Source organism: Sphaeramia orbicularis, chromosome 5 (genome assembly GCF_902148855.1).
Source record: "Sphaeramia orbicularis chromosome 5, fSphaOr1.1, whole genome shotgun sequence".
Lineage (NCBI taxonomy): Eukaryota > Metazoa > Chordata > Actinopteri > Kurtiformes > Apogonidae > Sphaeramia > Sphaeramia orbicularis.
The window spans coordinates 3,931,391-3,944,752 of record NC_043961.1 but is presented as its reverse complement, the minus strand read 5'-3'; the positions used below and the strand labels follow the sequence as shown (position 1 = coordinate 3,944,752).

At 37.4% G+C, this 13,362-nt stretch overlaps 1 protein-coding gene across 3 annotated transcripts in view; it reads right to left on the bottom strand.

Moving 5' to 3' along the window:
- cdk18 (cyclin dependent kinase 18) overlaps positions 1 to 13,362 on the bottom strand; it is a 154,853-nt gene that overhangs the window by 78,943 nt on the left and 62,548 nt on the right. The window contains exon 3 of one of the 3 annotated variants that reach the window (XM_030135219.1): positions 1,081 to 1,101. The exons of 1 other annotated variant lie outside the window; for it this stretch is intronic. In XM_030135219.1, the coding sequence (XP_029991079.1) occupies positions 1,081 to 1,101 (21 nt within the window). The remainder of the gene's footprint in view (positions 1 to 1,080; positions 1,102 to 13,362) is intronic. One more of the 3 variants, XM_030135220.1, reaches the window with a different exon arrangement.

Here is a 13,362-nt window from a genome sequence, read left to right as displayed (position 1 = left end):
AAAAGGACAATAATTCACAAACATTTCAAAAACACAAATGTACTATCATTTTGTGGTTGTCACAAATGCATTGAAGACATTTTGAGGGGTTTTCTTTCTTCCCGTACCGAACCGAAAAAAAAAAAAAAAAAAAAAAACAAACCGTGGCTTTCAAAACTGAAAATGTACCGAACCAAAAATTTAGTGTACCGTTACAGGCCTAGTATCTATGATTGGCTCTGTGGAGACAACACGTCTTTGCTGCTTATTATCACAGTAGAAATGCTACAGTTCAGCTCTTAGAATGACGTCCGACCGCTGAAAATCGGGTTGGTGTGTCTTCGCCTTTACCTGCTGCTGTTTCCAGTGCTAAAACCACCAGGTGTTACAGTTAATTGATTTGAGATACACTGATGGAAACAGCAGCTAATGGTGCTTTTTCTGTTCCACAAACGGCAGCGCGCCTAAGGAAACAATCCCTCGACATTACCCAGATAAGATAATCTCACCTGCTGGAAATAAAAGCTGGGTTACTTTATGTGTATGTGATCATTTGAGGACATCTGATGATGATGATGACTCTATTTGAAGAGCAAATAAAGCGACCGTCTCTTTGTCAGATGAAAATCAATTAAATCAACACGCTCAGTTCATTAACGGACATTAGTTTGGTCAGGATTCATTGCTGGCGGTGTGCGTTGAGCAGAAACACCTCTCAATTCTACTCAAGAAGAAGAAAATGAAGACAAAAGAGAAGCTGAGCGACTTATCGATCTCGGCATCACATCGTCATCATCATGTTCAAATGGGAGCTCTGCAAGACTGCTTTAATTGGACTAATGTATGGAAAGTGAAGCAGGGGGTTGTGTCTAATGTCAAATATTAGTGGTTTGTCAGGTTGGACCCTCAGACATCGACTCAAACACATAACACATATGGAAAACAGAGTAAACCTCAGCTCAAACAGATCCAACTATCTGCACCATGCGACATGAAAATACGTGTTTGTTTCATGTGTCCTTGTGTGCATTTATGTGAATGTATCCTTGAGGAATACTAATGAGTTTACAGCGCTCGGTGAGATGAGACTGAATGACTTACTTTGTAAGCTGGATCCAGCTGCATGTGAATTAAAATGAGAAAACAGAAGATCAGATAATCCACTAATGAAAGGGCAGAAGCAGTCAAACTCACCTGAACAGCAGAAGAAAACGGAAGAGGATTCTACAGCCTATAAGTTGTACATACACTTCTGACCCGTAGATTTAAATTTTCCCTTCAAATATAACTCCTTTCTCTTTCATAAAACATTTTTTGAATGTTTTTCGGTAGCAGTTTCTTCCGTGCTTTGTATAGTAATTGAGTTTTCTTTCAACTTCAGTTTAGATGTAAGATGTTCCATGTCAAGTATATCATCTATGATTGAAAACCATTGTTGGAGCCGAGCTGGAGCATCTGTCTTAAGCCAGTTCTTTGTTAGACAAAATCATTTTAGTTCAGGGGCCACATACAGCCCAGTTTGATCACAAGTGGACGGGACCAGTAAAACAACTGCTTATAAATAATGAGAAATCCAGATTTTTCCCCTCAAGTGTAAAAAAGTGAAATTACATTGTGAAAACGTTTACATACATAAACTATCCCATCAATAAACATGAATAATCTGAACAACCTGATATTTCTTAAGAAAAATAAATCAATTTTATCAAGTGGAGATAGACATAACAAACCCCGCCCCTCGCACATATTTTACCCATTAAAAGTAAATGGAAAGATTTTAAAAATTCATAAAAAATTTGAACTTTGACCTACTGTTCCCAAAATGTAATGAGTTCCATTCTAAGTCACTGGCGATCTAAAACACTAAATTATTGCTCAGGCTCATCAGCAAAACAATAAATAAACAGGTGGATCCAGGCACAACAAACCCCGCCCCTCACACGTATTGTAGCTTATTTTATTTTGGCATCGGTCCAGCACATGTCATCATGTCTACAGGGTGGGGAAGCAAAATGTACAATATTTTGAGGCAGGGATTGAAAGACAGTGTATGACCAATTAGTTTATTGAAAGTCATGAGAATTTATTTGCCACAAGAAAATGTCCATAATAGAAAATGTTTTTATTCTATGTGTCCTCCTTCTTTCTCAATAACTGCCTTCACACGCTTCCTGAAACTTGCGCAAGTGTTCCTCAAATATTGGGGTGACAACTTCTCCCATTCTTCTTTAATAGTATCTTCCAGACTTTCTGGTAATAGTTTTGCTCATCGTCATTCTCTTCTTTCCATTATAAACAGTCTTTATGGACACTCCAGCTATTTTTGAAATCTCCTTTGGTGTGACGAGTGCATTCAGCAAATCACACACTCTTTGACGTTTGCTTTCCTGATTACTCATATGGGCAAAAGTTTCTGAAAAGGTATGGATAATAGTGTTAGGTATGATTATGACATCAATATATGTTTGGTTTCAAAACAATTGACGTAGTGCCTGCTGAGAAAAAACAACTAAATGTTCATTGTACATTTTGCTTCCCCACCCTGTATGCGTGTGCTAATGTCAGCATATCAATTGCTTCTATATAAGTGGCAAGTTAGAAGTAAATTGAAACAAAATTGATGTTTTATATAGACATTTGAAATTTTGCCCATTGTAAGTAAATGGGATAAAAAAAAAAAAAAAAATCCTACAATTTTTTTACTTTGACCTACTTTTCCCAAAATGTAGTGACATCTATTCTGGGTCACTGGCAATCTATAAACCCAATTTAGTATGAATTCTACCAATAGTTTTGCTGCTGAAGTGTTAATAAAAAAAACAAACCGAACCAAAAACAGTACCCCTTGCCTCCCCTTCAGGAGTCGGGATAATAAGTGACATTTTAGACTGAAGGCCACATCAGCGACCTTGACTACTTCTACTGTTTATTACAGCCATGATTAACACAGTCTGCAGCGCCATCTTCTGGTGATATTACAAAACCCACCTTATTACCTCTAAACCACTTAATGTAAATGCATCTAGTTTTCAATACCGTTTTTGCAAGCGTTAAAGAGTTTACTTTTGATTTGTTTGATACTTCATGAAAACAGTTTCTTTATCTCCCTACAGTGTAAGCTAATATCAACGAAACACTCAGTATAATACAGACTCCAGCGCAAACTTTATGTACGCACATGTGAATCTTACATATTGAACCTTTGAATATAAGAAATGACCATAAATAAATTCTGTATATCCTATATAGTACCAGTCAGATGTTTGTGGATTATGGTGTTTGATGCTTTATGACATTTTATTTATTCATTCATGTGCAGAGTTACAAAATTATCAAACTCAATTTTACAAGCCCCGGTCTGTCCCAAGATTAGTTCTGTAAGGTTTACGTCTAAAATGTGGTCTCACTGGTGATCAAGCCTTTATGTGTAGGTAACATATGGACGTATGCTATTTCTTTTCCTTTTTATTACCTCTGCCAGGAGGTATTGTGATCACTTTGCTTTGTGTGTTTGCATGTTTGCATGCATTTTTGTTTGTTTGTTAGCAAGAAAATTCAAAAAGTTATGGACGGATTTTCATGAAATTTTCAGGAAATGTTGATACTGGCACAAGAGAGAAATGATTCCGTTTTGGTGGTGATGGGGGGGGGGGCAGAGCTGTCTTGGCGGAGGTCTGCGCTCTCCGAGTGCTTTTCTTGTTGTGTATGTTTTTTTCATCTTATCCGATGGACCTAGTTTTTGTGTCCTGAACAAAGCTTGAATAAATGAATAAATCAATAAACCGTAACAAACCCTGATCACTGATTTGCAAAAGAAACAAATACATAATTCATTCTTTTTTCCCTTTTTGTTGTATTGATAATTTCTTTAATGCTACTTTCATTAAACTTGAATGGAGCAACTGCAACATAATAATTTCCCTTTGGGATTAATAAAGTATTCTGATCCTAATTAAAAGTAAATAATATCTGAGTAATATCTTGAGGAGTTGACACATGATATTGTCTTTCATTGCTCTGTGTAAATATAACAGAAACTGAGAACATGAGACAATGATAAATCATAATTTTACTGCAGGAAATCACATTGACTTCCCCAGATAAGTGACTCTTTGACTTTCAAACTTCTAACACATCTCTAAACATGAATGAGCCTTTTGTACATAACCTCTTGCTAAGGTTATGTTGAGCTCCACAGAAATGTTTTTTTTTTTTTATCTAAACAGCATTACACAGTGGAGATAACTGCAGAAGCGTGACATAATCCCTGACAGGAGGAGAGAGAGAGGGAGGGAGGCTCCGAGATCGAAACTAGAGATGAAGGAAGAGGCTTTCGGAGCAGAGTAAACATCAGACGGCTGCTGGGATTCTGCAGGTCAAGCGCTTTCTCCCATTGAGCCGCCTGTGTTTCTCACCCAGATGTTAATGTCTGTAATTTTGCCGTTGTCTTCCTCAGCTGTCTCGGACTGTTTGGACAGTGATGCAGACCGATGATCTCAGGAGGGTTTAACCACATTTCCAGCTGCTGATGTGCAGCTGAGGAACCGCCTGGATTAGCACATATAGACCACACTCACTGGGAAAAACAAAGCAGCGGGAATGGTAACATACGGAGGGAAAAAGATGGTGTTTAATTCAAGTATAGTAATAATAACCTTTTAGTGACTGTTTTTGGTCATTTCCACACACATTCACATTACAAGACAGTTCCAGCGAGGACAATGAGTCAACAATCTCAGGTCCAATGTGGTTTACAAGGCAGAGGCGATTTCTCTCAGACTGCAGTGGAAGCTCAGCTTCCTCTAAAATGACTCAAATGAAATGGTTAAATCTGTTCGGTTGTGTTGACATTTCATTGACTCCAAATGTGTTGGAACACGGTCATCTCACAGACGAGTTTGTTCAGAATCACTTTTATCCCAGATCAGTGGACTGGATGTTGTTCACTTCTCCTCCATTCCCGTGTCTGTGTTTTCTCCTCCATCTCTGCTCAGTGCATTTGTCCGTAGACGCTCAGCGTCCATGCACTTCAATGGGACTGAGTGGAACTGGTTTTTTCACTGACTCTAAACTGGATGCTAACTGGATAAATGCCACGATGTTGTCCCGCCCCCGGACGCTGGGCACCTCTGGGGGTGAATGGAGCTGTGGGCGGAGCTCAACCAGGCTGGACGCTGGGCTTCCACATGCTGATTGGAGGATCAGTCAAAAGGCTGAATCCCGTTTGATTGACAGCTATTTTCAGATCTGCTCCTTCACTGACACAGTTCAGTTTAATACCGTCACACATTCTGCTGTGAAATCACAGAAACCAAATTACTTGTTAATTTCTTGCACTGTAAATAAAACACACTCATTTTACTTCCTTGTTTCAATTTAACATAATTTCAACATTTTCTTGTTTCAGTTCCATAATTTAATCATTTCTTTTTCGAGTTTAATATTGTTTTGTAGATAGTTAAATCAATCATACTGTTGGCTAGGTTGGAGTGAACTAGCTATCTAGCAAAGTGCACATGATGGCAGACAGAGTTAATGGAACAGAGGGCCAAATTTATGTTTAAATAACTTGACCATTTTTTTAATGTAAGCCAACAATGAGCTTCCCCTGTCTGAAAGACGAGCAGCCGTCACTGCTACAGGCTCTACTGCATGAACCGTGAGTGGACCTGCTAGGGATGAGAACTGATACTCACAATACCATTTGATACTATGATGAAAAAAGAACCATTGATACTTTTTTTAATAAATGGAAAAACCGATGCCTGCATAAGAATCGATACCATCAGAAGGCTACTACTCTTCCAGAATTGATGGGGGCGGTATGCACCGACAGTACACATGGAACAGATACAGCAGCTCATGAATGAATGGGAACAGCTGCAGCTAATGCGCCGCCTCGTCTAATGGACAAAAAAAGAACCAGAAGTCGTTTGTGTAGTATGTAGTAGAAGCATTTCAGGTAGACGACCACGATGTGGTTATGGACACGCATAAGCCACAGTGTAAACGCTGCCACCGCGGAATTCAAACGGAGGGTGGGGGATACCACACACCTAGCAAAGCACCTTTGAGACAGGCACCCAGATCTGTTTAAAGAATTCAAATGAGTTCTGTTATTCAGCATTAAACAGCTGACATGCGACATCATCAGGGCTCCACATTGGCACTGGTCCGATAGTCCGACGCAGTTTTCACAGCCTGGCCCGTTCAGACCACCGCCGATACCAAATGTTGACAATAAGAAACAATACCAGCGGTCACTAATAGGTGGACCATGGTCCGGGTCTGGACCCAGAAGCCATTCCATACAGACCTGGACCTACAGCCAGTGGTGGAGCACTTCTGTTTTAACCTGTGCAGCTTACAGTACAGTAGATGAGGAAATGCACAGACCAGTTACATGTATTTAGAGCCATCCCACGTGATACCAGTCAGCCAATCACATCTGTGCATTCAAAGCAGTAAACTATGACTGACAGTACAACAGATGAGAGCGTTAGAGCGAACAGCAATATTCATTTATATGCAAATACTGAAAGTATTTCTTGTTTAAGTTTATGGGTTCCAATGATTTTTTTTGATTTATTTATTTTTACCATGGTATTGATTTGGTATTGAGAATGGTGTACTTTTAGTGATACGGGTATTGATTCCTGAATTTTTGGTATTGTGACATCACTAGTACCTGCTTTGTTTGGTACCATGAAGTAATGGTACTAATGTAAGGAATGATGTTCAAAGGGATCATGTGGATGTGGACAGGGGTCTGGACCAGCACACATGTTGTTGTAATGTTCTAAAACTGATCTTCCAATGTTCTGAAATACATGTTCCTTTCACATTACATGTGTTTTTCTTGTATTTTTTTCATATTTATTTCTTGTATTTTTTTTCTTCTTTTTTTTGCCACATATGGGCAAGGAACCAAATATGGTAACTTCATTGACCTCTTTGTATTGTATTTTGTATTGTATTGTATTTTCTACATGACAATAAAAAAATTGGAAAATTTCACAAAATAACATATTAAAGTCTTGTTATGTCCTCCAATAACACACTAAGGTGGAAATGTTGAATTTCAGATTTTTTTCTATAAGTGCCCTTTAAAGGGTTAATGCACTTGATGGGATATTAGTTTACTAGTGTGTACCAAGTGCATAATCTGCATCTCACACAATATCTTCTTTGACTTAGCAACTATGTCATTTTTAAGTTACACTCTCACAACTAATCATTTTAGAGTCTTTCCTCAGTTTAAAAAGACAATGGAACTAGAAGCACTCGGAGAGCGCAGACCTCCGCCAAGTCTGATCAGTGGCCCCCCCCGTGGGTCCCCCCACCCCCAGTCACCACCAAAATTTAATCATTTCTTCCTTATCCCATTTCCAACAAACCCTGAAAATTTCGTCCAAATCTGTCCATAACTTTTTGAGTTATGTTGCACATTAACGGACAGACAAACAAACAAACAAACAGACAGACAAACAAACAAACCCTGGCAAAAACATAATCTCCTTGGCGGAGGTAATTAAAAAAATACTCTTATATGCCTATGTTTTGCCACCAACTGCCCTTTCTTTCAACCTCAGAGCTCCAAGGGTATCTACATACTTTCTTAAATTCACCTTTTTAAGGTGTTTACAAATTACACAATACCCAATTGTTTTATATCAAAATGTTCAGGACAATATCAGCTTTGTGTAAACCGAGACCTATTTTTTTCCGAGATAATGCCACACAAATGCTGAAAGTCCAAAGTCAGATTTGTGGAAAGTTTCAAATCCTTTGTGAAAACACACCTACACTCATGTGGACAATGTGTTTTTGTGCTTAAAATAGGTTTACCAAAGTCTTTACTTCAGAAAAGTAGTGGAATAAACAAAATAAATAATAGGTAAGTGTAGAAAACATGTCAAAAATGAAATTTTGCCATAGCATCTATTGAGCATGAATGTTATCGGCCAGACTATTTTCAACAAATGTCTAAAATTTGAGATAAATGTGCTGAATGTAGACTTCATAGTACATATTAAGATTCATTAAATGTGTGCAAATGAGAAAAAATCTGTCCCAAATGAGTGGCAAGGGTTACACTGCAAAAATCTAAATCTTACCAAGTGTATTTTTCGCATTTCTAGTCCAAATATCTCATCACACTTAAAATAAGACATAATTACCTAAAGAGGAACTTTTCAGTGAGATATAAGAACTGATTTTTAGACAATAGATCTGGAAAATCTGATTTCAAGAAATCTTACCTAGATAATAAAGCATCTGAAAAGGACTTTCATTCATGAAAAAATGTAAGGCTGTACATCATGTGATTTATATTTGATGATTTGTAATGTGGATTACATTTTTATTGTTTTTACTTTAGTTTATTATTTCAGTTATATTATATTTTAATTATTTTTTTGTGTATTGTTCATTTCAGGGGAGGTATTCATATAAGCCTTTTTGTTGCCTTCTAACCTCTCCTGCATGATCTTGTTACTTGTTTGAATGTTGTTGTTTTTCTTTTGCTGTTTTTATTATGTGCAAATAGATAAATAAATCATAATTTTCACTTGTTCCATTGGCAGATTTTTTTTTACTTAATTCAATAATTCTTCATTTATTCAACTCCACAGGTCCATCTTCAACCCTATTTCTGAGTAATGACACGTGACAGGTCGTTTTGAGCGCTGGCCCTTTAAATGCATGACCCCGCCCCCTCCAGGTTGTTGGCTGTGCTGCTCTGTCCTGTTCAACCAACAACTGAACATTTGAGGTAATGGGCTCCAAGTTTGGACATATTTTCAGTAGGGATGCTCCGATACCGATATGAATATCGGCATCGGCTCCGATACTCAGTGTGTGTACTCGTACTTGTACTCGTAAAAGTAATCCGATGCAATGCACCGATACCACTTACGGCCGTGTGACATTACCAGTTCAGTGCAGCAGGTACGAGGAGGAGGAATAATGTGTGTGGAGTGTGAAGAATGTGGAGATTGAACCAAATAAATGAGGGTGGTAAAAGTAACGCTGACTGACAGTAATGTTACAGACACAGACAGATACAGACGCAACGTTCTGTCCGTCCTCTGCGTACATTCCATCAGTTTACCAGCTGCTCGCGGATGCGTAAACAGAATGAGAATACCAGCGGGAGTACGGAGCGGTGCAGACTGTGCCGCAAACAGAAGTGAAAACGAAACTTATCGCTCATTTGTCTTTTCTCTTCCTGCTGAAGCTAAACTTTTAAACCTTACCAGTGAAAACGCTGCAATATTAGTATCACATTAGTGTTCCTCTGTCATCTCCATGTTTGTTATTACTGACTTTCTTCTTCTCAAAAAACTTTCCTCTTCTTCATGGTATTTGTTCAGTATGGTTAATTCAGAGCGGCGCCCCCTGGTGGATTAATTGAGAAACGCTCATTCCAACACATTAAATGTCAGTAGCAGCACTTTGTTCCAGTCAGACTAATGACAACGACAATAAAGCACATTTACAAAAGGAATTAACAACTGGAATGGGATTATTAAGTACTCGTATCGGTACTCGGTATCGGCAAGTACTCCAATGTAAGTACTCGTACTCGGTCTGGAAAAAAGTGGTATCAGTGCATCCCTAATTTTCAGTCTGGACTAAAACCACTGCTGCTGATAAACAATTATATCGAACTAGAGAAATGTTCGTCTGAAGTCTGGACCTTATCTGTGCAAATGTCGTGATGGAACTTGTTATAAAACGTAACAAATTAAGCAGGAATTAAAACAGGTTGTAGAAATCACTGGATTTTTGCCCAAATGAATATAAAAATAGCTTTGCAGCATCTGGAGGGTTCAAATTCAAACTGTTTGAACTATTAGGGTCCAAATACACAAAGAAATGAACCACAGACTGATGAAAGTGGGTATAGAAAAATATGAGCCCTTTAAAACTATAATCTATGACACAAGTGAAATAATTAGAAAATTGTCATTTACATTTAGCAAGCAAATGGATTCTTAGTCCAGAGGGAGAACCAGGTAGGGATACGTGTTTAATTTTACATTTAAGTCTGAACTTTAACATTGTTTTATGATAAAATGGAGGCAGAAATGCTAAACACTTCGGCATCTTTGTTCTCAAAGGCACTCAGTCTGTTCCCATTATTGTTATTTCATCTCCTTGCTCTGTCTTTATAGTGAAACTCTACATAATAAAGCAGAGACACTCAGAATCCTGAATACATTTGGTTCCTGTGCATGAACTACCCCTACTTATCCCACCGTAACCCGCATTTTCCTTTGAAGCCTGCTGATCCTTTGTGGCTCAGCGCCGACGGTGCTACCAGTCGTAGTCGGAAAAACCCCAGTTAATCCTCGAGGTCTGCAACCGACAAGGAAGGAAGGAAGGAAGGAAGGCTTTTGTATCTGGTTTTAAAACCCATACTCAGATTGCAATTTGTGGTCTATTATTAGACATGAGCTGCTCATTCACGTCGAAACTGAAAGACACATGGACCAGAGATCAGGATTCAGGACTTTGAACTCACTTAATTAACCAGTGGTTTATTGGTTTTCATATTAGAAACTCTGACTACCCTGTTGAAAGTGTTTTGAAAATGAGTTCTGCAGAATGATCTAACACAACAGCCCCTTGGGGAATGGTGCTGAGCGCTTGAAACTCTTGACACATTGTAAAATTACATAATAAATGCTTTTAATTAGAATCATCGTGCTTCAGATTACACACTTGTCGCAGTCTGAAACTCTGGGGTGGATGAGGTGAGGCTGTATTGTATGGCTTTGCTAACAACGTTGAACAAACATTAAACCAAATCACACCAATATTATGTGGAGCTGTCAAGATGTGCAGAGGTAGTGATGGGACTGTTGGCTCTTTGAAGGGAGTCGTTCAATCAGGAGTCGTTCACTGAAAAGAGTCGTTCAACAGACTGGCTCTTTTATGTTTTTTGCATTATTTTGAAACACCAATGTTTTAATGACTAAATAGGCTACATGTGATGATTGACATTACATTTTAAAGGTGTTTAACTGGCACAGCAGTAAATATTATCTTACCGTAAAAAAGAATTGTTAGTTCAAATGTGTGGAATAAATCCACAACATGAGAGGTGACATTAGACAAATGATGGAATTTGACCAAAAACATCACGGTACATTATATGGACTAGTCTGTAGCCTAAAAATGAAGAAGAAAATAAAACATTTTCTTATTAAATAACATTTTTTTCTCCTCAAAACAAGAACAATAAATGTGTGTAAACATACGGAAAAAACTGCACAAAACACAACAGTGATTAACCCTTTCATGCATGAATTATGAGAACCTTCATCAAGATTTTTTGTCTAGAGTGTTTTTATTCCTCCTTAGGCATGAAAAAAAAACAATGTGATAGAGTTATTTTTTTCATGTCTTACAAAATGTCCACTCAGCTACACTATGTGTTTAATTTTTGAAGTAAAGAAGCGTGTATTTAAAACCCAATAGGGTCAAAACAGTAATGTCCCATCAGAGAGCGAAGTTTGATTGCCATTCCAACATTTATTTCAACATAAATTGTTTTGGATAATCCCATATGGTCCAACTAAAGCAAAAATGAATTAAAAGTAAAAATGTGGGTCATTTAGCAACACTAATTTGTCAAATTGTCTCTAAAGTGTCCTGTCAGAGAGATTTCGAATAGTGTTTTGACCCAATAGCAGAAAGTGATATGAAAAGAATTAAATTAAAACGTTGTTAACTGCTGCTAATGTGATGTTTTCTCACATTTTAACATATTCTAATACTGGTTATTACTCATTTCATGGAGATAATATGCAAAAAAACCCTTATTTAAAACAAAAACAAAAACTAGTAATTACAGTCTAACAACTGATTTACACTAAAACATGTTACTGCAGATCAGATTTATCAAGAACAGCAAAGTTATACTAATTGTATGAATCACAGTGTATGGGATGACGCATAAGTGTCCACTGTGTTGGCTGATATGGAACTAAAACAACAAAATTCATGAATATACAAGAGAACAGGTGGAGAATAACTGTCCACTGGAGTGACCACTGTGCACGAAAGGGTTAATCACTGCAATTACTGAAATACCTGAACTATAGTGCAGTTCTCAGAACAAGAACAGTATGCTGGTAAATTGACAGACGATCGGACACTCCCTCCATAAAAAAAATAAAAAAATAAAAAAATAAAAATTAACAGCTCTTTACAAAGACTCGGTTCCCGTTGTTCATTTCAAAGAGCCGTTCAAAAGATTCGACTCATTTGTGAACGTCACATCACTATGCAGAGGTGTTAATGCAGTGGTTCCCAACCTTTTTTGGTACGTGACCCCATTTTAACATCACAAATTTATGTCGCCCCCAAACATTCAAAACCGAACCTTTTTTTTTTTTTTTTGGCTAAAATTAATTTGTTTTTGATCATCTAATAGTTTTTCTATACTATGTTGCAAACAAACGTTAATCTTAGACGGCATTTAGTCTATATAATGTATTTTATTGTGGACAGAGGCAGTAAATCCAGGTGTAGATTACTGCACAAAGGGAGGATTTTATTTTCCTTGGTCAGGATATGTGCAGTCAGTCCAGCTGTGATTTACAAGGTGGACAATTAATACTGAACAAACAAGAACTGAAACTATGAATTATGAAAGAGCTGCAGCATCTGAAACTGACCACAATGAACATTTGACAGAGGAACAGAACCACAGTTTGTCATGTCTGTTATGGATTAGGATTGTCTCTGTTAACTCACCATATATTTTTATCTTATCTTATCTTATCTTATCTTATCTTATCTTATCTTATCTTGACCCTTAAAGACCTAGAAGTATTTCTGTATCCCCTCTCCAAATCTAACCTTCCCTATCACCATCTAATATAATATTATCCTCTGTGTTTTGCATGTTTCAGTGTAAATCAGGTATGTTCTTATATTTAATTCACTGATCATGTAGATGTTCATAAAAGTAAATACAGATTCAGGTGTTTGGGTCTTTGAGGGTTAAAATCTACTGTAGGTAAAAAGTGACAATTAAAAACTGCACTAATAATTGTATTTGAGCTAAATCAATCATTTTAAGACCTTCTGAAGCCTTATTAAATAGAGAAGTTGTATTAAATAAGCTTGTACAGTCTGTGATATTAACCATTTGGACCCAGTCATTAGTTTTATGGCACTGTGACGTCAGATTTAACAACCGGATAGACATGGTTCCACAAATGTGATTATAACGCCTGTTTAGAAATACTGGATTAGAAGAGGCTGATGGAAAGAGCACAGTTCTTAAAAAACTTTAACACAAAAAGGTTGATAAAGCAAAAACACCTCACACCTCAACTGGCCACAACTAGAATCGGATCAATATGG